Genomic DNA, 27,656 nt, shown 5'->3' on the forward strand with positions numbered 1-27,656 from the left:
TAAAAATAACCTCTTCCATCCACTGTTCTTCCACCCAAAATATTGAATACTACTACTACTACTTCTACTTAACATTTCTAGAGCGCTACTAGGGTTACGCAGCGCTGTACAAAATAAACAAAAAGGACGGTCCCTGTTCAAAGGAGCTTACAATCTAAAGAACGAAATGTCAAGTTGGGGCAGTCTAGATTTCTTGGGTAGAGGTATAGTGGTTAGGTGCCGAAGGCGACCTTGAAGAGGTGGGCTTTAAGCAGAGATTTGAAGATGGGCAGAGAGGGGGCCTGGCGTATGGGCTCGGGGAGTTTGTTCCATGCGTGGGGTGAGGCGAGGCAGAAAGGGCGGAGCCTGGAGTTGGCGGTGGTGGAGAAGGGTACTGAAAGGAGGGATTTGTCTTGAGAGCGGAGGTTACGGGTAGGAACATAAGGGGAGATGAGATGAATAAAAAAAAGAGTTCTGACTATATAACACCGATAAAGATGCATCTCCCTCCCCCCCCCCCCCCCCCCCCAAGGTCTATGAAATCTCCATCTCCCTCACTCCAGGTCCACCACATCTTCTTCTCCCCACCCCAGCTCCCAGGTCATAGTAACATAGTAGATGATGGCAGAAAAAGACCTGCACGGTCCATCTAGTCTGCCCAACAAGATAAACTCATATGTGCTACTTCTTGTGTATACCTTACCTTGATTTGTATCTGCCATTTTCAGGGCACAGACCGTAGAAGTCTTGCCCAGCACTAGCCCCACCTCCCAAACACCAGCCCCGCCTCCCAATCCCAAGGTCCAGTGTTGTTATCCCATTGCAGAAGAGACACAGCCCTCTGCACCAGCTGTTTCTTAAATTTCAGGATTTTCCAGAAGCTGGAGGCTGAGACCAGTCTGTTGTATATTAACGAGAGCCTTGACTCAGATAGATTACAAATTCAGCAGGACACAAATCACACCTTTGAATCACTGTGGGTTGAAATTCCATGTATAAAAGGGAAAAAAATGGTGATAGGAGTGTACTACCGTCCGCCTCGCCAGGATGAGCAGGTAGACATAGAAATGATAAAAGAAATCAGAGACGCGAACAAAATGGGCAATGTGATAATAATGGGTGACTTCAATTATCCAAATATAGACTGGGTAAATGTAACATCGGGACACGCTACAGAGATACAATTCCTTGATGAAATCAAGGACAGCTTTATGGAGCAACTGGTGCAGGAGCCGACGAGAGAAGGAAAAATTCTAGACTTGGTCCTTAGTGGAGCGCATGATCTGGTGAGGGACGTTATGGTACTGGGGCCGCTTGATAACAGTGACCATAATATGATCAGTTTTGATATCGACCTTGAAGTAACTGTACACAGAAAGTCAAATACGTTAGCGTTTAACTTTAAAAAAGGAGACTATGATAAAATGAGAAGAACGGTAAAAAAAAAAACTTAGGGGGGCAACTGAGAGAGTAAAAACTGTACAACAGGCGTGGACGCTGTTCAAAAATACCATCCTGGAGGCCCAGGCCATACATATTCCGCAAATTAGAAAAGAAAGACGGAAGTCCAAAAGACACCCGGCCTGGTTGAAAAGTGAGGTGAAGGAAGCTATTAGGGCTAAAAGAAACGCCTTCAGAAAATGGAAGAAGGAACCGTCTGAAAATAACAAGAAACAGCATAAGGAGTGTCAAAGCAAATGCAAGGCGCAGATTAAGAAGGCCAAGAGGGAGTATGAAAAAAAGATAGCATTAGAGGCAAAAAAACATAGTAAAAAAATTTTTCGGTATATTAAAAGCAGGAAGCCGGCAAAAGAATCGGTTGGGCCGTTGGATGACCGAGGGGTAAAAGGGGCGATCAAGGAAGACAAAGACGTAGCGGAGAGACTGAATGAATTCTTTGCTTCGGTCTTCACCGAGAAAGATTTGGGTGGGATACCGGTGTCGGAAATGGTATTTCAAGCGGACGAGTCGGAGAAACTTACTGACTTCACGGTAAACCTGGAGGACGTAATGGGGCAGTTCGGCAAACTGAAGAGTAGCAAATCTCCTGGACCGGATGGTATTCATCCTAGAGTACTGATAGAACTGAAAAACGAGATTGCGGAGCTACTGCTAGTGATATGCAACTTATCCTTAAAATCGAGCGTGGTACCGGAAGATTGGAGGGTGGCCAATGTAACGCCCATTTTTTAAAAAGGCTCCAGGGGAGATCCGGGAAATTATAGACCGGTGAGTCTGACATCGGTGCCTGGGAAAATGGTAGAGGCTATTATTAAAAACAAAATTACAGAGCACATCCGAGGACATGGATTACTGAGACCAAGTCAGCATGGCTTTTGTGTGGGGAAATCTTGCCTGACCAATTTACTTCAATCTTTGAAGGAGTGAACAAACATGTGGACAAAGGGGAGTCGGTTGATATTGTGTATCTGGATTTTCAAAAGGCGTTTGACAAGGTACCTCATGAAAGGCTACAGAGGAAATTGGAGGGTCATGGGATAGGAGGAAATGTCCTATTGTGGATTAAAAACTGGTGAAGGATAGGAAACAGAGAGTGGGGTTAAATGGGCAGTATTCACAATGGAGAAGGGTAGTTAGTGGGGTTCCTCAGGGGTCTGTGCTAGGACCGCTGCTTTTTAATATATTTATAAATGATTTAGAGATGGGAGTAACTAGCGAGGTAATTAAATTTGCTGATGACACAAAGTTATTCAAAGTCGTTAAATCGCGACAGGATTGTGAAAAATTACAAGAGGACCTTACGAGACTGGGAGACAGGGCGGCTAAATGGCAGATGATGTTTAATGTGAGCAAGTGCAAGGTGATGCATGTGGGAAAAAAGAACCCGAATTATAGCTACGTCATGCAAGGTTCCACGTTAGGAGTTATGGACCAAGAAAGGGATCTGGGTGTCGTCGTCAATAACACACTGAAACCTTCTGCTCAGTGTGCTGCTGCGGCTAAGAAAGCAAATAGAATGTTGGGTATTATTAGGAAAGGTATGGAAAACAGGTGTGAGGATGTTATAATGCCGTTGTATCGCTCCATGGTGCGACCGCACCTTGAGTATTGTGTTCAATTCTGGTCGCCGCATCTCAAGAAAGATATACCTGTAGTAGAATTGGAAAAGGTGCAGCGAAGGGCGACTAAAATGATAGCGGGGATGGGACGACTTCCCTATGAAGAAAGACTAAGGAGGCTAGGGCTATACAGCTTGGAGAAGAGATGGCTGAGGGGAGACATGATAGAGGTATATAAAATAATGAGTGGAGTGGAACAGGTGGATGTGAAGCGTCTGTTCACGCTTTCCAAAAATACTAGGACTAGGGGGCATGCGATGAAACTACAGTGTAGTAAATTTAAAACAAATCGGAGAAAATATTTCTTCACCCAACGTGTAATTAAACTCTGGAATTCGTTGCCGGAGAAAGTGGTGAAGGCGGTTAGCTTAGCAGAGTTTAAAAAGGGGTTGGACGGTTTCCTAAAGGACAAGTCCATAAACCGCTACTAAACGGACTTGGAAAAATCCAAAATTCCAGGAATAACATGTATAGAATGTTTGTATGTTTGGGAAGCTTGCCAGGTGCCCTTGGCCTGGATTGGCCGCTGTCGTGGACAGGATGTTGGGCTCGATGGACCCTTGGTCTTTTCCCAGTATGGCATTACTTATGTACTTATGTACTTATGTTTACAAATTTTATTTTGCTTTAAATTTGGATGTAAAGTCCATTCCTGACATTCACGATGGTTTGGTTCAAGAAAAGATCGCAAACCACAAATTTTCAAATACCAAAAAATGTACATATGGGAAATTGGGGTTAGGCTCCAGCTATAACAATTTTTCCTTAAAACCGTGAAAAGTGAATGCATATCCCTATAGAAGAAAATCCAGGGTTTGGGTCCTGCATTGGACAACACATAACAAAAATCAGAGAAACATAGAGGGGCATCTTCGATATGACGTCTAAATCCGACTTTGGACGTGTTACTGAAAACATCTAAAAATCAAGTAGTGAAAATGGCCATTTTCTAACCAGAAAAAAATGTCTTTTTTATTTGAAAATGGCCATTTCCTAGATATTGTTGTACTTAGTGCATCTATCCTTTTAGACCATTTTCAAAAAAAAAAAAAAGTTACAAGTATATAAGTATTGCCATACAGGGCCACACCAAAGGTCCATCAAGCTTATGGACTTTTCTTTTAGGAAGCTATCAAAACCTTTTTTAAACCCTGCTAAGCTAACTGCTTTTACTACATTCTTTGACAATGAATTCCAGAGTTTAATCACATGTTGAGTCAAGAAATATTTTCTCTTGATTTGTTTTAAACGTACTATGTAGCTTCATTGCATGCCCCCTAGTCCTAGTATTTTTGGAAACAGTAAACAAGCAACTCACGTCTATCTGTTCCGTTCCACACATTATTTTATAGACCTCTATCATATCTCCGCTCAGCCGTCTTTTCTCCAAGCTGAAGAGCCCTGGCTGCTTTAGCCTTTCCTCATAGGGAAGTTGTCTCATCCTCTTTATCATTTTCGTCACCCTTCTCTGCACCTTTTCTAATTCCACTATATCTTTTTTGAGATGCAGTGACCAACATTCTTAGTAGACTGGCCACACAGACTTCCCAGCAGAGCAGTGGGTCACCCTGGGGACACTGCAGTGGACTTCACATAAAAGGACCCAGGTACACATCTCACTGTTACCCCCTTATACTGTATGGAGAACCCTCCAAAAATCACCAAAAACCTACTGTACCCAATTACAATAGCCCTTATGGCTACAGGTGTCACCTATATATATGGGTACAGTAGGCATTTTTGAGTGGGGGTTTGGGGGGCTGACACTTTCCACAACAAGTGTAATAGAGTGGATTATGGGCCTGGGTCCCCTTCTCTACAGTGCACTGACCACTAGGCTATTCCAGGGACCTGCTTGCTTCTCTAATAGGACTGGCCGTAACATCTGAAGCTGTCATAGAGGCTGGTATATACAGCTTCCTTTACACTTTGGGGGGATGGGAGGGGGTCAGTGATCACTGGGGGAGAAAGGAGGTTTCATCCCTTTATTCCTGCAGAGGTCATCTGAAGGGGCATTTTCGAAAGAAACGTCTAAGTCTGAATTTGGACGTTTTACAAAGATGTCCAAATTCGGAGGCAGGGAGAAGGTAATTTTCGAAAAAAGATGGATTCCATCTTTCATTTTGAAAATGCCAAGTACATCCTGTGATTTGGACGCCCTTGGTTTTAGTCCATTTTCGAACAAAAAACGTCCAAATGCAAGACATCCAAAACAGAGGAAGAGTGGATTAATGGTTAGTTCAGCGGGCTTTGATTCTGGCACTGCTGCTCCTTGAGACTTTGGGCAAGTGAAATACAGACAGGGCATTTTTGGAAATGACATCTAAGTCTGAATTTGGATGTCCAAAATCAGAACAGGAAAGGTCATTTTCTACAAAAAAAAAAAGTCTATCTTTTCCTTTTGAAAGTGATGTTTGGAAAATGTTTTGTGATTTGAAGGAGTAAGGGGAGGTGGTCCCCAAGTCCCTCCAGTGGTCATCTGGGCACTTGGGGGAGCTCTTGTGTGGAGTAGAGGAATAACCTAGTGTTTAATGCAGCAGACCTTGATCCTGGGGAAGTGAGTTCAATTCTCACTGCAGCTCTTTGTTTATAAAAACAGGTCTAGCTACTACTACTACTATTTAGCATTTCTATAGCGCTACAAGGCGTACGCAGCGCTGTAGAAACATAGAAGAAAGACAGTCCCTGCTCAAAGAGCTTACAATCTAATAGACAAAAAATAAAGTAAGCAAATCAAATCAATTAATGTGTACAGGAAGGAGGAGAGGAGGGTAGGTGGAGGCGAGTGGTTACAAGTGGTTACGAGTCAAAAGCAGTGTTAAAGAGGTGGGCTTTCAGTCTAGATTTAAAGGTGGCCAAGGATGGGGCAAGATGTAGGGGCTCAGGAAGTTTATTCAAGGCATAGGGTGCAGCGAGACAGAAGGCGCGAAGTCTGGAGTTGGCAGTAGTGGAGAAGGGAACAGATAAGAAGGATTTATCCATGGAGCGCAGTGCACGGGAAGGGGTGTAGGGAAGCTCAAAACGTCTAAAACTTAGACATCTTTGTTTTGTTCCATTATCACTGAAAGACGTCCATGTCTTAGGAACACCCAAGTCCCACCTTGAACACACCCCTGGCATGCCCCCTTGAGATTTGGATGTCCTTCTGACGGACTGCAGTTGCAGACATCCAAAATCGGGTTTCGATTATACCGATTTGGACGTCCAAGTTCTGATTTATGTCGAAAGATGGACATCCATCTCTTTTGAAAATGAGCCTGCTGGTCATTTAGGGCACTTTTTTTGGCTTATTCATTAATAAACAGTTAGACCAAAATGTCCAAATTATAGCTCTGGACATTTTTGTTTTGTTCCATTAAGTCAGAAAATTGTCCATGTGTTAGGAACGCCCAAATCCCACTCTTAACACGCCCCTAACACGCCCCCTTGTGATTTGAATGCACTTCTGACGGACTTCATAGAAAAATGTCTAAAAATTGGTTTTAAAAATACTGATTTGGATGTTTTTGAGAGAAAAGTCTTTTGGACACTTTTCTCTTTTGAAAATGAGCCTATAGTGTGTTGTAAAAATATATATTTGTATTTGCTGAATGAGATACAGTCCTTGCAGTTGGTAACACTTTAAGAAAAAAGTGCTTGATAAACATTGCTGCAGAACCAGGGGGCTACAGAAATTGTTCTGTACCTTATGAAACACTGCTTGAAAAAAAAAACAACTTTATGGAGCAGTAATAAAGTGCTGTACTGGACTGGTTTTGTCAACATTAAACCACCAACATTATGAAAACAGATGGAGACGATGAGGATATCAAATCAGGTGGGTCGACCTCTGGAGAGTGACAGCCTTGTAGAATGATAGTAGATGATGAAGATGGAGACCCTGGGAGGGAGGAGGGGTCAACTTCTCCTTGATCTAGCTCAGGTGCCTGGGTCTCACGCCTTGTTGACTGAATAAACTGTGTCAGCCTTGTCTGCTTGGCTTTCCTTCTCAAGTCCTTAAGTGTTTCTCTGTAAGGGGCAAACGCAGAGCTGTGTTCCAGCAAAGGATAACATTCTTCCATAAGTACATAAGTAATGCCATACTGGGAAAAGACCAAGGGTCCATCGAGCCCAGCATCCTGTCCACGACAGCGGCCAATCCAGGCCAAGGGCACCTGGCAAGCTTCCCAAACGTACAAACATTCTATACATGTTATTCCTGGAATTTTGGAGTTTTCCAAGTCCGTTTAGTAGCGGTTTATGGACTTGTCCTTTAGGAAACCGTCCAACCCCTTTTTAAACTCTGCTAAGCTAACCGCCTTCACCACTTTCTCCGGCAACGAATTCCAGAGTTTAATTACACGTTGGGTGAAGAAATATTTTCTCCGATTTGTTTTACATTTACTACACTGTAGTTTCATCGCATGCCCCCTAGTCCTAGTATTTTTGGAAAGCGTGAACAGACGCTTCACATCCACCTGTTCCACTCCACTCATTATTTTATATACCTCTATCATGTCTCCCCTCAGCCGTCTCTTCTCCAAGCTGAAATGCCCTAGCCTCCTTAGTCTTTCTTCATAGGGAAGTCGTCCCATCCCCGCTATCATTTTAGTCGCCCTTCGCTGCACCTTTTCCAATTCTACAATATCTTTCTTGAGATGCGGCGACCAGAATTGAACACAATACTCAAGGTGCGGTCGCACCATGGAGCGATACAACGGCATTATAACATCCTCACACCTGTTTTCCATACCTTTCCTGATAATACCCAACATTCTATTTGCTTTCTTAGCCGCAGCAGCACACTGAGCAGAAGGTTTCAGTGTGTTATCGACGACGACACCCAGATCCCTTTCTTGGTCCGTAACTCCTAACGTGGAACCTTGCATGACGTAGCTATAATTCGGGTTCTTTTTTCCCACATGCATCACCTTGCACTTGCTCACATTAAACATCATCTGCCATTTAGCCGCCCAGTCTCCCAGTCTTGTAAGGTCCTCTTGTAATTTTTCACAATCCTGTCGCGATTTAACGACTTTGAATAACTTTGTGTCATCAGCAAATTTAATTACCTCGCTAGTTACTCCCATCTCTAAATCATTTATAAATATATTAAAAAGCAGCGGTCCTAGCACGGACCCCTGAGGAACCCCACTAACTACCCTTCTCCATTGTGAATACTGCCCATTTAACCCCACTCTCTGTTTCCTATCCTTCAACCAGTTTTTAATCCACAATAGGACATTTCCTCCTATCCCATGACCCTCCAATTTCCTCTGTAGCTTTTCATGAGGTACCTTGTCAAACGCCTTTTGAAAATCCAGATACACAATATCAACCGACTCCCCTTTGTCCACATGTTTGTTCACTCCTTCAAAGAATTGAAGTAAATTGGTCAGGCAAGATTTCCCCACACAAAAGCCATGCTGACTTGGTCTCAGTAATCCATGTCCTCGGATGTGCTCTGTAATTTTGTTTTTGATAATAGCCTCTACCATTTTCCCCGGCACCAACGTCAGACTCACCGGTCTATAATTTCCCGGATCTCCCCTGGAGCCTTTTTTAAAAATGGGCGTTACATTGGCCACCCTCCAATCTTCCGGTACCACGCTCGATTTTAAGGATAAGTTGCATATCACTAGCAGTAGCTCTGCAAGCTCGTTTTTCAGTTCTATCAGTACTCTAGGATGAATACCATCCGGTCCAGGAGATTTGCTACTCTTCAGTTTGCCGAACTGCCCCATTACGTCCTCCAGGTTTACCGTGAAGTCAGTAAGTTTCTCCGACTCGTCCGCTTGAAATACCATTTCCGACACCGGTATCCCACCCAAATCTTCCTCGGTGAAGACCGAAGCAAAGAATTCATTCAGTCTCTCCGCTACGTCTTTGTCTTCCTTGATCGCCCCTTTTACCCCTCGGTCATCCAGCGGCCCAACCGATTCTTTTGCCGGCTTCCTGCTTTTAATATACCGAAAATTTTTTTTACTATGTCACTGAACATTTTTTCCAGTGTCGAAGCCCTCTCTGCTGTTCTTGCAGAAATGAGAGGCACGATTTTTGGAGTCTCAGCGTCTCTTCTTCATTATCACTGCCCCTGAGGCTTTGTTGCCCCATCTCGTCCAGGTCTTCATTGCTGGGCTCTAGTGCAGTCTCTGCCAAAATTTCAACATCTTCTTGTGTCATGTCCTCAAATGGACTTTTTGTGCAAATTGCATGATGTTTTACACATTTCTACTCATGTGTTCTGCTATACCTCAAAGTTCATTATGACGTCTGACCAAGCTTTTTTTCCAACAATTATTTATAGTAGTTTGTGTGACGCCATCCCAGGCTATCCCAACGTAGTCGATTGCATTGCGTATTGCCACTGTCTTCCAGTAGTCCAGCATGGTGGTTTCCTCATCAGCATCTACAGCTTCATAGGCCTTGCTGTAAAGCTCCTGCATGTAGTGGCACCGGAAAGCCTTTATTATTGCCTGATCGAGGGACAGGATGATTGATGTATTTGGGGGAATGAAGAGAACCTCATTATTGGGCTCTGCATTTTCTAGGTCTGCACGACAGTGTACTGGTGCATTATCCAAAATCAGCAGTACCTTGAAGGCAAGGTTCTTACGGTGGAGATACTGTTCAATTTCTGAAATGAAACAGTTGATGGACGTCATCCAAGCCTTGCAGTTCCATCTCCAATGGACTGGCATGTAATTCAAGCTCTTTCCTTCATGTGCACAAGGATTTTGGGCTCTGTACAGAGGCCTGCATTTGAAATCACCCTTGGCATTAGTGTACAACAACAGGGTAACATGCAGGGGCATTTTCAAAAGAAAAGGGCGCTCATTTTTCGACACAAATCGGGAGATGGGCGTCTCAGTGGCGTAGCCAGACCTGACATTTTGGGTGGGCCCAGAGCTAATATGGGTGGGCACTATGTATATATAGGTGTGAGAAGTTTTTTGGGGGATCCTAAATAATTTTTAATAAACAGTCTGCCCAACAGCTTTCCTACAGCAACATAAACCACATACATATTCGGAACCTATGTTGCACACCTTAAAACCACCATACCGAGAATACAAAACACTCAGGACCTATAGAGCAATTCTACCATACCATAAGCAGTCACACAAGGAAAAGGAAAGCATCTTAAACACTACAGTGAGCACTAGAACATCAATTCAATTCGTCAATCCTGCACAGTCAATGCCAATTGAAAGCCATGTCTTTTTCACAAACACACGAATCCACTATAGAATAAGTAATCATAAACTTTCTATTTAGACAAAAATTAAACTGAACCCCCGATGCCAGACTCTGCATACAATGCAACACCACAGAAACAGAAAATGTCCCCTAGTACTGTGCAAAATATAAAGACAGAGGATGTAAATTTGAAAAAAAAAACCTAACAAGTACCAATCACCACTTTACAAATTAACAAATAGAAATAAAACAAACATAGAAAGTAAAATACCATTTTATTGGACTAATACATTTAGCTTTCAGAGGCCAAAACCTCCTTCCTCAGGTCAATACAGTATAGTGCTGTTACAGTATCTTATCCTGACCTGAGGAAGGGGGTTTTGTTCTCCGAAAGTTAGTCAAAATGTATTAAAATTAGTCCAATAAAAAGATTACCTTATTTACATGTTCTATTATAAACATTTATTAACACAGCTACAATACTACTTTATCCTAAAGCAAAAAAATAAATATATATATTTTATTTACAGTTTGTTGCTCTGGTTTCTGCTTTCCTCATCTTCTTTTCACTGTCTTCCTTCCATCCAGCATCTGTCTTCGTTCTTACTCTGCCATCCAGTGTCTGCCCTCTCTGCTGTCCCCTCCATCCAATGTCTGCCCTCTCTCCCTGCCCCTTCCATCCACCATCTGCCCCTGTCTGCCCTCTCTCTCTCCCCCTTCCATTCACTGTCTGCCCTTTCTATCCCGTCCATCCACTTTCTGCCCTTTCTCCCTGCCCCTTCAATCCACCATTTGCCCTCCCTCTCCCATCCATCCAGGGTCTGCCCTCCCTCTCACTCCCCTTCCATCCAGGATCTGCCCCTCTCTTTGCCCCCTTTTTTCAGCACCCAGTTCCATCCCCCTTATCCCACCTGCCCCTAGTTCTAGCCCCAGCCCACATCTCCCACCTGCCCCCCTTTTCAGCCCCCAGTTTTAGCTCCACTATCCCACCAGTCCCCAGTTTCAACACCAGCCCTTTTCTCTCACCAGTCCCGATCTTCAGCCTCCAGCCACTTCTCCCTGCCCCCTTTTCAGCCCCCAGTTCCGGTGCTAGCCCGCTTATCCCACCTACCCTCCTTTTCAGCCCCCAGTTCCAGCCCCCTTCATCCAGCATTAGGGCCCCCCTTTTAAGCCCCAGACCCATTCTCCCACCTGCCCCAGGCTTGGCCCCTATTTTCCCTACTGGCCCCTTCTCGGATCCCAGTTCCAGCCCCCTTCTCCCATCTGAGACCCCCCTCCCCACCCCAGTCCCCTTCTCCCATCTGAGACCCCCTCCCCTCCTCCCATCTAAGAACCCCCTCCCCTCCCCTTCTCCCATCTGAAGCCGGCCAAAATCGGCTTTCGATTATACCGATTTGGCCGGTTTCAGGAGATCGCCAGCCATCTTCCGATTTGTGTAGGAAGATGGCCGGTGGTCTCTTTCAAAAATGAGCTGGATAGTTAACACAAATTAAAAACGCTAACACGCCTAACCTCTTGGCAGCTCTAGGAAACTTGGTGGTTTGGTATAATTATTGTATCTCAGATTCAGTTACCTGTATATCTGCCAAATTCCATCCACCAATCTGCATTAAAATAAAGATGAACAATGATCAGATCTCAGACAAGAGAAATAAGTACAATGATATAAAAAGTTATATTAGGGGTGGACAATGATTACATTTTTAATTGTGATTAATCGTGTGATGAAAATTTTAATCACAGTTTTTTGACCATTAAAGAATAAAGTTTCAAACAGCCTTCACTCAGTTTCTCTCATACCCCCTTCCCCTTCCTCTCCCCCAGTTTCTCTCATGCCCCAGTGACCAACCTTCATTCAGCAGGGTTCGAGCTTGGCGTTGCCTCAGATTCCTTGTCTCCCCCTGCACAGCGATTGGGCTCTACAGATACTTGAGTCATGCACTGCAGGAAGTTGGGGAAGTCTCGCGGTTTCAAGTCTCAAGAGACCTTCCCTAACTTTCTGCACCAAGCAGGGGGAGAGAAGGAGTTTGAGGCAGCTCTGAGGAAGGAGAAAAAATCCTGAGCCCTGCTGTAGAGGTAAGTGTGGAGGAGGGGTGGGTCAGCATTAAAAAAAACAGGCAGCATCACAAAACATAGTTTGCGTTAAAAGATCAATGCATTAATACCCTTATTAATGTGTTAATTGCCCACCCCAAAAATATATATGTTTCTAACTGAATAAAACTTACCAAATCCTACAGGATGTGATTTTATTTTGTAAAAAAAAAAAAAAAACCAATAAAAAGAGAGAGAAATGTTAGAGATTTTGAATTATCAAAATGTCCTTCAATGATCTCATAAGTACATTCATACATAAGAACTGCCATCCAGGGAAAGACTGAAGGTCCATCAAGCCCAATATCCTGTTTCCAGGGCTCGGGCTTGGCGTTGCCCCAAACTCCTTGTCTTCCCCTGCACAGTGGTCGGCATAGGCAGTCAGTGACTCAGCTGTTTGGGGAAGTAAAGGTGGGTGGGACTAGATGAAGTTATAGGGCGGGGCCAAGATCAGGGTATGGGACAGATGGAACAGAACAGAATATGTTAAAATCCTTGAGTTGGGAGGAAACACCTATGTCAGCAGTAAAAGGATAGTGGTGGAGAACTTTTGAACACTGCTAAGAATGAATCCTTCACTGCAGGGGCGTAGCCACGGGCGGGCCTGGACAGGCCCAGGCCCAGCCACTTTCCATCCAGGCCCGCCCATCCAACATCCTTCGCTGCTGTCGCTGCCTTTTCTCCCGCGGCTCCGCCAGGTACGGCTGTCCGGGAGGCAGCGTTCAGCAGCGTTGCCTGCGTGCCTGCCTTTAAAATAATTCTTCTCCCCAGGCTCCGCTGCATTCTCTTTTTTGCCCGTCGCAAAGCGCTGCTGTTCACATAGTCAGCTCCGCTACCCTTTGCCGCATCCATCTGGCCCTACGTAAACAGGAAGTGCATCAGAGAGGGCCGGATAGACGCTGGGCATCTCTGCTGATGGGGGCAGCCATCTTGGATCAGCTGCATATGTTTGAGATTGATTCCTACACTATTTAAAGCCCTGCCTCCAGTCCTTCGTTGCTTCGGCCTCAATTGTGTTTGAGATCCACGCCGGTGCTCCTTGTCATCGGTCCTGTGTTCCGGTGTTCCTGACCTTGGTTTGTTCCTGTACTACGCGTTGTGTTGCTGCCTGCCTTGACCTTGGACTGTTCTATGACTATTCTTTGCTCTGCTGTTTACGGGCTCCTGGACTGTGTTTGCCCACCTGTCTGGTCAGTGGTCGTGCAACCCCGCCAGTTCTGGAAGTCCTGCCGGCCGCTTGAACCCAGGGGCTCAACTCCTGGGGGACAGTGGCTAACTGCAGGTGAAGCTAAGGGTTGTCTGGCTGCCTGACCGAGTGCGGTGGCACTCCATCCTTGCCGTGCTCAGTCGGGGCACAAGGGCTCACACATCCCCAGTCATAACAGAGGGAGAGGAGGAAGGGGCTGGAGAGCTGCTGGACAAGGGAGGAAGAGGAAGAAGGGACTGGAGGGAAGGGACTGAGCTGCTGGACATGGGAGGGAGAGGAGGAAGGGGCTGGAGAGCTGCTGGACAAGGGAGGAAGAGGAAGAAGGGACTGGAAGGGACAGAGCTGCTGGAGATGGGAGGGAGAGGGGGAAGGCGCTGGTGAGCTGCTGGACAAGGGAGGAAGAAGAAGGGACTGGATGGAAGGGACAGAGCTGCTGGACATGGGAGGGAGAGGAGGAAGGGGCTGGAGATCTGGACAAGGAAGGAAGAGGAAGAAGGGGCAGGAGGGAAGGGAGAGAGCTGCTGGACATGGGAGGAAGAGGAGGAGGGGACTGGATGAAAGGGAGAGAGCTGCTGGATGAAGAGGAGGAGGGGATCTGAGTGCAAGGGAGAGAGCTGCTGGATGTGGGAGGAGGAGGAGGGGGCTGGAGAGAAAGAGCTGCTGGATGTGGGAGGAAGAGGAGGAGGGGATCTGGATGGAAGGGAGAGAGATGCTGGATGTGGGAGGAAGAGGGGGAGGAGACCTGGAGGGAAAGGAAACAGAGATACCACACCAAGGAGATGAAGGAAAAGGGAACAAATACTAAACGTACAGCGTGACGGAGGAAGGGAGGACGGGGTGGGTAGGCAGGCAGGGAATCAAGTAACCAAACCAGATGCTGGAAAGGGGAGGGAGTGAGAGGGAGAGAAGCTGGATGGGGTAGGGTCAGAGAGGGTAGAGATATAATGACACTGGGGACAAAGAGAGGGGAGAAGCTGGAAAATATAGGGACACAGAGAAAGGGAGATACTAAACATGGAGGAATATAGAGGTACAGAGATGGAAGAAGATGGATAGTGGACATGGAGAGAGAGTAGAAATATCAAATGGACATGAGACCTTGGTGAGTGAGTTAAGAGAAGACAGAAGGATGTAGAAACCAGAGCCTGGGACCAACATGACTTGGAAAAATAAAATGAGCAGACAACAAAAGGTAGAAAAAAGAATTTTATTTTTCTATTTTGTGACTAGAATATGTCAGATTTGAAATGTACATCCTGCCAGAGCTGGTGTTAGAATATGGCTGGGGCCCAAGGCAGATATTTAGGAGGGGACCCCAAATCTTACTAACAGGCTGCACCTCCTTCAGCTTCCAGCTGGCCTGGGGTTCTCTCTGTCTAGGGGGCCAAACGCAGTTGCCCTAGTTGTACCTCCCCTAACGCTGTCTCTTGCTTGTGCTGTCATATTTTGCACAGTACAGGAAAAAATGCATCTCTTTGTATTTCTCTGTGCTGTGCTAAACGCAAGGTCTGGCCTCTTGGGATTTTGATTTAATTTGTTTATGGTTTGTGGTCACTTATTCTGTATTTGGCATTTGTGTTCTGTGTGTGTGACCAAAGTATTCTGTTAGCGTCAATTTTCTGTGTAGTATTCTATAGTACTTTGGCTTGTTCAGTTTTCTTGATGATGTATTGATATTTTAGGGCCCCACTGTAATATTTAGGGTATATTTGGGGGAAGCATATGTGTGTTGGCGGACCTGTGACGATTCTGGCGCTTCCAATGTAAACTTCCGGGACCGGCACAAGAAGCGCTGGTGGCGCTGCAGACAGCTGGGTCCTGTGCTCTTCTATCATCGTTTATGAGCGCAGGTCCGGTAGCAGCAGTGCAACGGGAGGGAGCAAACTCTGTTGCAGAACAGGGGTGGACGGGAGGAAAGAGGCAGTGGGTCAGGTCGACAGCAGGGAGGGTCGCGGTTCAGGTTTGGGAGGCTTGGCCTCCCCAAGCCTCTTATACAGGGTGCGTATGGTGGTCGGGCTCTGCAGATACTTGAGTCACGCAGTGCAGGAAGTTGGGGAAGTGTCGCGGTTGCAAGTCTCTAGAGACCTTCCCCACCTTCCTGAACCATGCAGCTCAAGTATCTGCAGAGCCTGTCCATGCAGGGGGAGAAAAGGAGTTTGAGTCAGCTCCGAGGAAGGAGAAAAATTCCTGAGCCCCTCCTGTAGAGGTAAGTGTGGGGGATGGGTGGGTCAGAATTAAAAAAAAAAAAAAAAACAGGCAGCATCAAAAAACATGGTATGCATTAAAATATTAATGCTTTAAGGGACCCTTTTACCAAGCTGCGGCAAAAGGGGGCCTGTGCTGGCATCGCTGCGTGTTTTTCACGTGCGCTAAGGCCCCTTTTTACCATTGTCACATTGTCATTTGGGGAGGAGCTCTTACCGCCATCCATTGAGGTGGCGGTAAGGTCTTCAGCACTAACCCGGCAGTAACCGATTACCACCTGATACATCTCGGTGCTAGAAAAATAAATATGACAGCGCACTAGGGGGGGGTGGGAAATACCGCCGCTTAGTAAAAGGGGCCCTAATAGTGTTATTAAGACATTAATTGCCCACCCCTAAAATACATATGTTACTAACTGAACAAAACTTACCAAATCCTGCAGGATTTTGTAAAAAAAGAGAGAGAGAGAGAAATGTTAGAGATTTTGAATTATAAAACTGTCCTTCAATGATCTTATAAGTACATTCATACATAAGAACTGCCATCCAGGGAAAGACTGAAGGTCCATCAAGCCCAGTATCCTGTTTCCAACAGTGGTGAATCCAGGTCACAAGTACCTGGCAAGACCCCAAAAGAGTAAAACAGATTTTCTGCCGCTTATCCCAGGAATAAGTTTATGACATAGTAAACACATAACTTCCAGGGTGCAATGCAACAAAATAAAACAAGCTTTGCCTTATCACCCATTCCTTCTTCAGGTGATTTAAGTTATGCCCTGCTACTCAGTATATTTGTTTGGTTTGATGGTTGTTGGCAACATGTCATTTTAGATATTTGACGTTTTTTTTGTCCAGCCGCCTTGGTGCCGTCCACATTTTTTATTATTATTTTATTATTTTTTTATATTAGAGTTCTGGTTCTTCAATGTCTGCTGTTTGTCTCATTCACAATCTGTTTTATGTATATATTCTCAGACAAACAGAGTTAGTGTAAGTGTTGTATTGCCATTGGGCACCATTTGATGTTTTTTGCGTTTATTGGTGGAAGAGTATGTGTTGTTTATGAGATCTCCTAGTCAGTGGCGTTCCTAGGGGGGCTGGCACCCGGGGCGGATCGCCGATTCGTCCTGCCCCTTCGGGTGCAGCGCCCCCCCCCCCCCCCCCGATGCAGCGTGGACCCCCCCTGGCAAAAGGACACGCCCGTGAAGGAACCCCGCCGGGTGCACGCCGCCGGGGGGGTGCCGCGCGCGCCTGTCCTCCGTTGTTCCATGCTTCTTCTCTGCCCCGGAACAGGAAGTAACCTGTTCCGGGGCAGAGAAGAAGCATGGAACAACAGAGGGCAGGCGCGCGCAGCACCCTCCCAGTGGCGTGCACCCGGGGCGGACTGCCCCCACCGCCCCCCCCCCCCCCTAGGAATGCCACTGCTCCTAGTTAGTACTCTGATTTTGGTTGTACCATGATTTTTTACCATTTTTACCATTTGCAAATAGTGTTTGATTTGGTTGTTCATTAAGGGCTCCTTTTATCAAGCTGCAACAAAAGGGGGCCTACGCTGGGAGAGAAAATCACAAACAAGGGGGTCATGGGATATTAGAAGGAGGATGATTCTATGATCATGTCACCCCCTATATTCTGAAGTATCACTGACTGTCCGTATTGCCATACTTATGTACTATATGATACTGGGACAGACCAAAGGTCCTTCAAGCCCAGCATCCTGTTTCCAACAGTGGCCAATCCAGGTCACAAATACCTGCCAAGATCCCCCCCCCAAAAAAGTACAAAACATTTTATACTGCTTGTCCCAGAAATATTTTCCCCAAGTCCAATTTAATAATGGTCCATGGACTTTTCCTTTAGGAAGCCGTTCAAACCTTTTTTAAACTCTGCTAAGCTAACCACCTTTACTACATTTTCTGGCAACGAATTCCAGAGTTGAATTCCACATTGAGTGAAGAAACATTTTCTCCGATTCATTTTAAATTTACTACTTTGTAGCTTCATCGCATGCCCCCTAGTCCTAGTATTTTTGGAAAGTGTAAACAGACGCGTCACGTCCACCCATTCCACTCCACTCATTATTTTATAGACCTCTATCATATCTCCCCTCAGCTGTCTTTTCTCCAAGCTGAAGAGCCCTAGCTGCTTTAGCCTTTCCTCATAGGGAAGTCATCCCATCCCCTTTATCGTTTTCGTCGCCCTTCTCTGCACCTTTTCTAATTCCATAATTGAACACAATATTCGAGGTGTGGTCGCACCATGGAGCAATACAAAGGTATTATAACATCTTCATTTTTGTTTTCCATTCCTTTCCTAATACTACCTAACATTCTATTTGCTTTCTTAGCCGCAACAGCACACTGAGCAGAAAGTTTCAACGTATCATCAACGACACCAAGATCTCTTTCTTGGTCCATGACTCCTAACGTGGAACCTTGCATGACATAGCTATAATTCAGGTTCCTCTTTCCCACATACATCACTTTGCACTTGCTCACATTAAATGTCATCTGCCATTTAGACGCCCAGTCTCCCAGTCCCGTAAGGTCCTCTTGTAATTGTTCACAATCCTCCCGCGATTTAACTACTTTGAATAACTTTGTGTTGTCAGGAAATTTAATTACCTCACTAGTTACCCCCATCTCTAGGTCAATTATAAATATGTTAAAAAGCAGTGGTCCCAGCACAGAGCCCTGGGGAACCCCACTAACTACCCTTCTCCATTGAGAATACTGACCATTTAACCCTACTCTCTGTTTTCTATCTTTTAACCAGTTTTTAATCCGCAATAGAACACTACTTCCTATCCCATGACTCTCCAATTTCCTCTGGAGTCTTTCATGAGTCTTTCACTTTGTCAAACGCCTTCTGAAAATCCAGATACACAATATCAACTGGCTCACCTTTATCCACATGTTTGTTCACACCTTCAAAGAAATGTAATAGATTGGTGAGGCAAGATTTCCCTTCACTAAATCCATGTTGGCTTTGTCTCATTAATCCATGCTTTCGAATATGCTCTCTAATTTTGTTCTTTATAATAGTCTCTACCATTTTGGCCGGCACCGACGTAAGACACACTGGTCTATAATTTCGCGGATCTCCTCTGGAACCTTTTTTAAAAATCAGCATTTCATTGGCCACCCTCCAATTTTCCGGTACCATGCTCGATTTTAAGGATAAATTACATATTACTAACAATAGTTCCGCAAGTCCATTTTTCAGTTCTATCAGTACTCTGGGATGAATACCATCCGGTTGTTATTCTGGACGTGAGCCCTTGAGCCCAAGCAGAGGCCTACTATAGGGTTTTGGCCAAGGCCTAGGGTAGACCAAACAGGCCCTATGCACCACCCCAGCCACCAAGCCCCCCACACACACAACAGCCAACAGGAACCACCAGAAAGTGGGAGATAGAGCATTCAGGAAGGCCTCACAGCCGAATGAGAACCCACTCGCGCAGAGTCCAAGCAAGTGGGCCTCACGGCCGACCAGGAACTGATTCACACTCTGGGAAGGGAGAAAGAACAACAAGGGTTCCCCATAGAACTGGGCCACAAGCAGTACACACAGTGCAGGGAAGAGACACAAAGGAAGGGGTGAGAGTCAGAAGTCTCTAAAGGTATACAAGGCTGTGCCACAGGGCAAACAGGAATACAGGAAGCCCCACAAGAGAACTAGGCTGTACTTACAGCATACAAAGATACAGGAAGCCCACAAGGGAACACACTAGGCTGACTATACAGCACACAATGGGAAGGGAGAACTACCTAAGGAATATGCAAAGCTGGTCCCACAACACCCCAAGGGAAAAAGGGAACTGCTAAAGGAATAAACAGAACAGTGCTACTCAGCAGACAAGGATAAAGGGGAGTGATATTCAAACAGGGGAAGCTGCCTTGACACACACGGACCAGAAAAGGCACGCTGCTCTTCAGAAACAGGAGACAGATACATAAAACAAACAACAGGAGCAAAATACAAGGACAGGGAGAGGCAGAACCACAGGGAGTGGAGCAGAAGCTCAGCACAACAAAGGGAACAGAGAGAGAGAGAGAAAGCTAAACAAACAAACTGAAACAACTCACGGCACAAGCTTACCCCAGACAGCACAACGTAGAGCAGGAGAAAAACAAACCAGGTGTGGGGAAGTGAGGCAATCAGGCTTATGCTGGGAATACCCAGCACACATATACATAGAATAAACATGCACGAGAAGAAAGGCAAAACTCCAATGTGAACACAAGCGCAGGCTGGTTTCAGCTGAGCAAACAAAGTGTTATGATCGTGGTCAGGACCCCTCTCAAACTTACCTTTTTCCTGTCTGAGCTAGCTCTCTCTCTCTCTGTGCTGGCTACTGCCAGCATGGGGTTAATTGTTTCTCTATACTGCAGCTGTGGGTGTGGACTGAGTTAGCTCTACCTCTCTCTGGGTGTACTGGCTTCAAGTGCTTCATGGTGCTGCATTGGTGTGGGTTGGGCCTCTCTGGGTTTCAGTGTGCTGTATGCCTGGGTCTAGGGAGTGTGACATCATCTGGGAGGGCCTTGATAAGGAAGTAGTGTTCTTTCCTTCAGGGCCTTTGCAGCGTTTGCTTGAGGTAGGGTGGTGCAGTGTGCACTTCTGACTTTGTGTCTAGTTTCCCTGCTTGCTTTTGCTAAAGGTCCAGGTTAGTGTTAGTGCAGTGTGCACTTTGTTTCATGTTTAGCTTCCCTGCTTGTTTCCTTGTGGCTCCCCTGTTAGTTTCTGTTACTAGCACTTCTGTAGGTTTAGTGTTTGGTTAGTTTAGTGCTGTGGGGCACAGCTGTAGCTTGCTGTTTAGGAAGCACCTTTGCTAGTTTTTGTGTTTTTTTCTTCCTTGTTTTCCCCTTGTGGCTCCCCGGTGTCCCTTTTAGTGCTAGGAGCACTTCTGGTTGTTTGGTGCATAGGAGCACCTTAGTTAGTTTAGAGTTGTAGAGCACTGCTTGTAGCTTGGTGCTTAGTAGCACCTGTGTTAGCTTTGTGTTTAGTTCCCTGCTCTGTTAGTTTAGGGCTTAGGAAGTCCCTTTGTTGTGCAGGGCTTAGGAGCACCCCTGGTAGGATAGGGCTTAGGTTTGTCAGTTTAAGATTTAGGAGCACTTCAGTTAGTTGAGTACCTGGAGCACTCCTGCTTCAGCTTGTTCTAGTCATGGTCCCTGTGTCATCTGGTATCCGGTAAGTCCTGCCGGCCACTCGAACCCAGGGGCTCAACCCTTGGGGGGGCAGTGGCTAAGTGCAGGTGAAGCTGTACGGACCAGTCCAGTGTGCTCCAGTCCTGTGTTCTCCAGTCCGGGGGATTCCAGTCCAGTGTTCCAGTCCTGTGTCCTCCAGTCTGGGGGATTCCAGTCCGTGTGTTCCGGCTCGCTGGGCGGTGCCTGCAGTCCCTGTCGATGCCGGTGTGCTTGCCCAGCATTGGTTGGTGGGTTTTGCCTGCTGCTGTCACTCCTCGTCAGCAGCCCAAGGGCTCACGTTTGCTCCAGAGCCCAGCCCTGTGGGCTCTGAACCTGAGAACCTGACACAAAGCAATCAACGCTAAAGCAATGATTGCAGGGAAAGGCAGGCTTAAATGGATCAGGCTTCTGATGTCTGCTGGCTCAACCCCTGACAAGCCAATAAGGAGTGAGCCCCAAACATTCCCCTACCCATCCAGCAAAATCATAACACCAGTCCAGGAGATTTGCTACTCTTCAATTTGTCAAATTGCCCCATTACATCCTCCAGGTTTACAGAGATTTCATTCAGTTTCTCTGACTCCTAAGCTTCGAATACCATTTCTGGCACCAGTATCTCTCCCAAATCTTCCTCGGTGAAGGCCGAAGCAAAGCATTTAATCTCTCTGCTACTGCTTTGTCTTCCCTGATCGCCCCTTTTACCCCTCGGTCATCTAGCGGTCCAAATGATTCTTTTGCCGGCTTCCTGCTTTTAATATACCTGAAAAAATATTTACTATCCAGCTTATAATCGAAAGAGAAAAATGCCTATATTGCGACCCAAATCGGGAGATGGGGTCTTTCTCCCGTGGGTGCCCAAATCTGTATAATTGAAAGCCAATTTTGGGCGTTTCCAACTGTAATCCATTGCGGAAACGGGTAAAGTTAACGGGGGCGTGTTGGAGGCGTGGTGAAGGTGGAACTGGGGCATGGTTATCGGCCGAGGAGAGATGGGCGTCTTTAGCTGATAATCGAAAAAAAAAGGCGTTTTTAACGCGATTTTGGGTCACTTTTTTTTACCCTTTTTTTTCATGAACAGGTCCCAAAAAAGTCCCCCAACTGACCAGATGCCTACTGGAGGGAATCGGAGTTGACCTCCCTGGACTCCCCCAGTGGTCACTAACCCCCTCCCACCAAAAAAAACCCACTTTACAAACTTTTTTTCCAGCCTGTATGCCAGCCTCAAATGCCGTACCCACCTCCATGACAGCAGAATGTGTTCTATCCTGTGACAGCCTTTCCCTGGTTCTGATGTGGCTCTCAGGTGAGTGTGACATCTTTTCTGTTAAGGGCACTGCAGAGTCACATCAGCAATTCATTGTGGCGGGTGTAGAGTATTGGGCTCCGTGATTCCACTACCTTGTGGCAAATGCTCATGATGTTGGTAGTTGGTAGGCTCTACTCCCATGGTGCTTTTCCCCCTGCTTACTGGGTCAGAGTGTGCCCTGTTTTGTTTCCGGTAGTCTATGAGGTAGTGGCCATTTTTGTAAGCTAGTTTTAGATCCCTTTCACGTGTTAGCCACGTTACAGAACTTAGTTGTTACGTTGAATGTGGCTGAAAGAGGGCATTGTACAGCATTCTGCCAGCTCTGACCTACTGCTCATCTCAGTACCAGGGAGACTCGTTGCCAGTGGGACACAACCTCTGATCTGCAGTTAACTGTGAGTAAGCATGCTTATTCCAATAAAGGACGTTTTCGGAGAAATTAGTCTTCAGGTGTCAACTGGTGTGCCAATGTTATATAGCAGCAACAAGTCCTAGAGGCCTGCGTGTATGCAGGTCCCTGGAGCACTTTTAGTGGGTACCGCAGTGCACTTCAGCCAGGCGGACCCAGGCCCATCCCCCCCTACCTTTAACACTTGTGCTGGTAAATGGGAGGTCTGCAAAACCCACTGTACACACATGTAGGTGCCCCCTTCACCCCTAAGAGCTATGGTAGTGTTGTACATTTGTGGGTAGTGGGCTTTTGGGGAGGGGGGTTGGGGGCTCAGCACCCGTGGTAAGGGAGCTATGCATGTGGGAGCGTTGTCTGAAGTCCACCGCACTGACCTCTAGGGTGCCCAGTTGATGTCCTGGCATGTCAGGGGGGCGAGTGTACTACGAATTGTGGCCCCTCCCATGACCAAATGGCTCGGATTAGGACGTTTTTGAGCTGGGCATTTTTTAGTTTCCATTATCGCTAAAAAAACCAAACGCCCAGCTGAAAAACATCCATTTTTTTCGAAAATACGGTCTGTCCCGCCTCTTCACGTGCCCGTTTTCGGACATAGACGCCCATGGAGATAGGCGTTCGCGTTCGATTATGCCCCTCCACATGTTTTTGCCTCCAACGCAATCTTTTTTCAAAGTCCCTCTTCGCCTTCCTTATCAGCGTTTTGCATTTGATTTGACATTCCTTATGCTGTTTCTTATTATTTTCAGTCGGTTCCTTCTTCCACTTTCTGAAGGGTTTTCTTTTAGCTCTGATAACTTCCTTCACCTCACTTTTTAACCATACCGGTGGTTGTTTGGTCTTCTGTCCTCCTTTTTTAATAGGTGGAACATATTTGTCCTGGGCTTCCAGGATGGTGTTTTTGAACAGAATTAATTAAATCTCTCATCTACGTCTTTGTCTTCCTTGATCGCCCCTTTTACCTTTTACCCTTCGGTCATCCAGCCGCCCAACCGATTCTTTTGCTGGCTTCCTGCTTTTAATGTAATGAAAAATTTTTTTACTAGGTTTTTTTGCCTCTAATGCTATCTTTTTTTCATAATCCCTCTTGGCCTTCTTTATCTGCGCCTTGCATTTGCTTTGACACTCCTTATGCTGCTTCTTGTTATTTTCAGACGGTTCCTTCTTCCATTTTCTGAAGGCGTTTTTTTTAGCCCTAATAGCTTCCTTCACCTCACTTTTCAACCAGGCCGGCTGTCTTTTGGACTTCCGTCTTTCTGTTCTAATTTGCGGAATATGTTTGGCCTGGGCCTCCAGGATGGTATTTTTGAACAGCGTCCACGCCTGTTGTACAGTTTTTACTCTCTCAGTTGCCCCCCTAAGTTTTTTTTTAAACCGTTCTTCTCATTTTATCATAGTCTCCTTTTTTAAAGTTAAACGCTAACATATTTGACTTCAAGTGTATAGTTACTTCAAGGTTGATATCAAAACTGATCATATTATGATCACTGTTATCAAGCAGCCCCAGTACCATAACGTCCCTCACCAGACCAAGTCTAGAATTTTTCCTTCTCTCGTCGGCTCCTGCACCAGCTGCTCCATAAAGCTGTCCTTGATTTCATCAAGGAATTGTACCTCTCTAGAGTGTCCCGATGTTACCCAGTCTATATTTGGGTAATTGAAGTCACTTATTATTATCGCATTGCCTATTTTGTTTGCGTCTCTGATTTCTTTTATCATTTCTGCGTCTACCTGCTCATCCTGGCGAGGCAGACGGTAGTACACTCCTATCACCGTCCTTTTCCCTTTTATACATGGAATTTCAACCCACAATGATTCAAAGGTGTGATTTGTGTCCTGCTGAATTTGTAATCTATGTGAGTCAAGGCTCTCGTTAATATACAATGCTACCCCTCCACCAGTCCGGTCCACCCTATCACTACTATATACTTTGTACCCCGGTTTGACAGTGTCCTACTGGTTATCCTCCTTCCACCAGGTCTCAGTAATGCCTATTATATCCAATTTTTTGTTAACTACAATATATTCCAACTCTCCCATCTTATTTCTTAGACTCCTAGCATTTACATATAGACATTTCAGAGTATGTTTGTTGTTCCTATTTGCATGATGCTTAGTACTTGACACTGTTGATTTGCCATCTTTTGTCTGATCTTTAGTTGTATTTAAGGGCACCTGGCCTACCACGGTCTGTTGTGGAACCTCACTATCTAGAAACCCTATCTTCCCTGTTTGTGAGGTATCCTTGCAAGATACCTTATCTCGAACCATGCGCTTTTGAGCGACTGTCGGCTTTCCCCCCATTTCTACTACTACTACTACTACTTAACATTTCTAAAGCGCTACTAGGGTTACGCTGCACTGTACAATTTAACATAGAAGGACAGTCCCTGCTCAAGAGCTTACAATTCTAGTTTCTGCTCTATCTCCTTTTTAAATGCCGACGCCAGCAGCCTGGTCCCACCCTGGTTAAGGTGGAGCCCATCCTTTCGGAATAGGCTCCCCCTTCCCCAGAACGTTCCCAGTTCCTAACAAATCTAAAACCCTAAAATCTAATTTGAAAAGAGCTAGATGGTATGCACTCAGTCCTTTTACGCAGCACCTTCACCGTGGAATAGGAAATATTAACAGGATGTACAGGCCTTCTCCAGGACACATGATCAACAAGGGATGGTATGTTTATGAATGGTTTCTGGAGTGAAGTTTTTAGGCTTTCTCATCATAATAATGTTCTTATCTTTTTTATTTTATAATGATATTGATGTATGCTTCCATATAAACCGATTAGAAATCTACACTGCTTACAAAATAATAGAATGGTTATAACTAATTTGAAAAGAGCTAGTTCTTATCTTTTTTATTTTTTAATGTTAATGATGTATGCTGTACTTTTCAGAAATTGTAAATTGCTTTGTTTCGTGAAAGTTAAGCAGTAAAATAAACATAAACAAAACCAAACTTAGAAAATAGTTTTTCATGGAAAGGAAGGTGGATCTGTGAAAGAGTCTCTCATAGGGGAGGTGGAGACAAAAGAATCTCTCATGGTTTGCAAAATGATGGTTGAAGGTCTGTGGTAAGTGAGATGGGAAGACTGGATGGGGCTTATGGACTCCATCTACCGAGATGTTCAATGTTTTTGTCTGGGGTCAGAATTCTCTCAGATTTTCACCAATAGATAATAGTTTCTTGGTACATTACCCTGTCACTATACTGCAACAACTCCACAAACGGATTGTACTTCTGTCTCTGGGACACTTCCGAGCAGTCTATCCTTCCACTGCCCACACTAAACTTCTAATCTCAGGGTCAATAAAACCACTGAAATTTGGTGTGCTGAATAGTGCAACGCTGTATTTTACCTGGGGCTGAACAATGTAAGACTGTATCCTACTGTGGGGTGAACAGTATAACACTGTATTTTACTGTGGTGTTTATTTTTCAAATTACTATTTTTGTTTGTGCACATTTTTACTGGAATCATCTAGAGCATTTGTAAAGAGGAAAAAAACAAATTAAAAGAAGAGATCAATTCCTCACCTCCAAATACTGTAATCAATTTCTTCAGTTGCTGAGGGAAGCTCAATTGGAATCCCAGTTTCAGATCAGTAGAAACAGCCTCTGGTTCTGGAAACTTTATTTTCTGACACCTATGGGTTAGAGAGTCACTGGGATTATTCTGGGAAATGTTCACACCCAAGGGACTCATTTTTTAAACATTTTGCTATTAAGTTTGTCAGCATTACATTGAAATCACAAGGGGAAGGGGGTGTTAGAGGCGGGATTTGGGCATTCCTAACATTCAGATATTTTTCTGCCATAACAGAACAAAACAAAAGTGTCCAGAGCTACAATTTAGATGTTTTTGCCTAGATTTCTTTTTATCACAACTAAGTCAGAAAAAGGTGCCTTAAATGACCAAATGACTACTGGAGGGATTAAGGCGTGACCCCCCTCCCACCCCCCAAAAATGTGAAAAAAAACAGTACATAGCAGGCCTCTATGACAATCTCAGATGTTATGGTCAGTCCTATTAGAGCAGCAAGCAGATCCGTAGAGTAGCCTGGTGGTCAGAGATATGGACCAGGCCCATATCTCACTCTATCTGTTACACTTGTGGTGGAAAGTGTCAGCCCTCCAAAACTTACCGAAAGCCACTGTACCTACATATAGGTGAGACCTGCAGCCATAAGGGCTTTTGTAACTGTGTACAGTAGTTTTTTGGTGGGTTTTGGGGGGCTCACCATACAAGATAACGGGGCAGCGGTGGGATGCGTACCTGGGACCTTTTATGTGAAGTCCACTGCAGCGCCCCCTAGGGTGCCCCACTGCTCTGCTGGGATCTCTGTGTGGCCAGTCCATTAAGAATATTGGCCCACATACGTCCTAATTGCTTGATTTTGTGCGTTTTCCACTTAGATGTTTTAGACTTATAGAATCTAAATGTGATCTGCCAGTTGGATTCTGTCTCCCAGTCATGTAAGGTCCTCTTACAATTTTTCACAATCCTCTTGTGTTTTAAGAACTTTGAATAACTTTATGTCCTCAGCAAGTTTAATCACCTCACTCATTAGTCCCATTTCTAAATCATTTGTGACTAAGTTAAAAAGTAGAAATCCCAGCACAGACCTTGAGGAACCCCATTATTTACCCTTCTCCATTGAGAATACAAAGCAACGCCATTTAAGTGCACGTCGGATAAGTTCATGCTCTGTTTAACCGCATGCCGTACTTCGGTGCTGTTTTTGGCGCCATCAATTTCTATGGGGACAAACTTCGGTTTAGCGCACCACTGATAAGTACAAGATTCGCTTATATGCATGGTTTAAGACTGCTCCTCTGCAGGAAAGACTCCGCATAAGCGCGCGCACGGAATTTGGAAGCCGATTGGCGCCTGACAACCAATGAGATTTCAAATTTACTACCCCTTTAACTGCCACTGGCAGAATAAGTGAAAGAATGTTGTTAGAGTGTACACTGGGGTCATCATCGTCACGGCGGAACTCTAAAACTTTAAC

The 27,656-nt window shown here is 45.3% G+C and overlaps 2 protein-coding genes across 7 annotated transcripts in view; one reads left to right on the top strand and one right to left on the bottom strand.

The window, feature by feature from the left end:
• The window catches only part of LOC115468205 (E3 ubiquitin-protein ligase TRIM39-like), a 1,720,076-nt gene that overhangs the window by 1,533,150 nt on the left and 159,270 nt on the right, over positions 1-27,656 (top strand). The window lies entirely within an intron of this gene.
• Positions 1-27,656, bottom strand: part of LOC115468282 (E3 ubiquitin-protein ligase TRIM39-like) — a 98,503-nt gene that overhangs the window by 58,234 nt on the left and 12,613 nt on the right. Inside the window, exons 5-8 of one of the 6 annotated variants that reach the window (XM_030199881.1) lie at positions 26,179-26,288; positions 16,175-16,180; positions 12,467-12,472; positions 11,813-11,842 (exon numbers count right to left, since the gene is read on the bottom strand). The exons of the other annotated variants lie outside the window; for them this stretch is intronic. Of the exons in view, the coding sequence (XP_030055741.1) occupies positions 11,813-11,842; positions 12,467-12,472; positions 16,175-16,180; positions 26,179-26,288 (152 nt within the window). The remainder of the gene's footprint in view (positions 1-11,812; positions 11,843-12,466; positions 12,473-16,174; positions 16,181-26,178; positions 26,289-27,656) is intronic. 6 annotated transcript variants of the gene reach the window in all.

Source organism: Microcaecilia unicolor, chromosome 4 (assembly GCF_901765095.1).
Source record: "Microcaecilia unicolor chromosome 4, aMicUni1.1, whole genome shotgun sequence".
Lineage (NCBI taxonomy): Eukaryota > Metazoa > Chordata > Amphibia > Gymnophiona > Siphonopidae > Microcaecilia > Microcaecilia unicolor.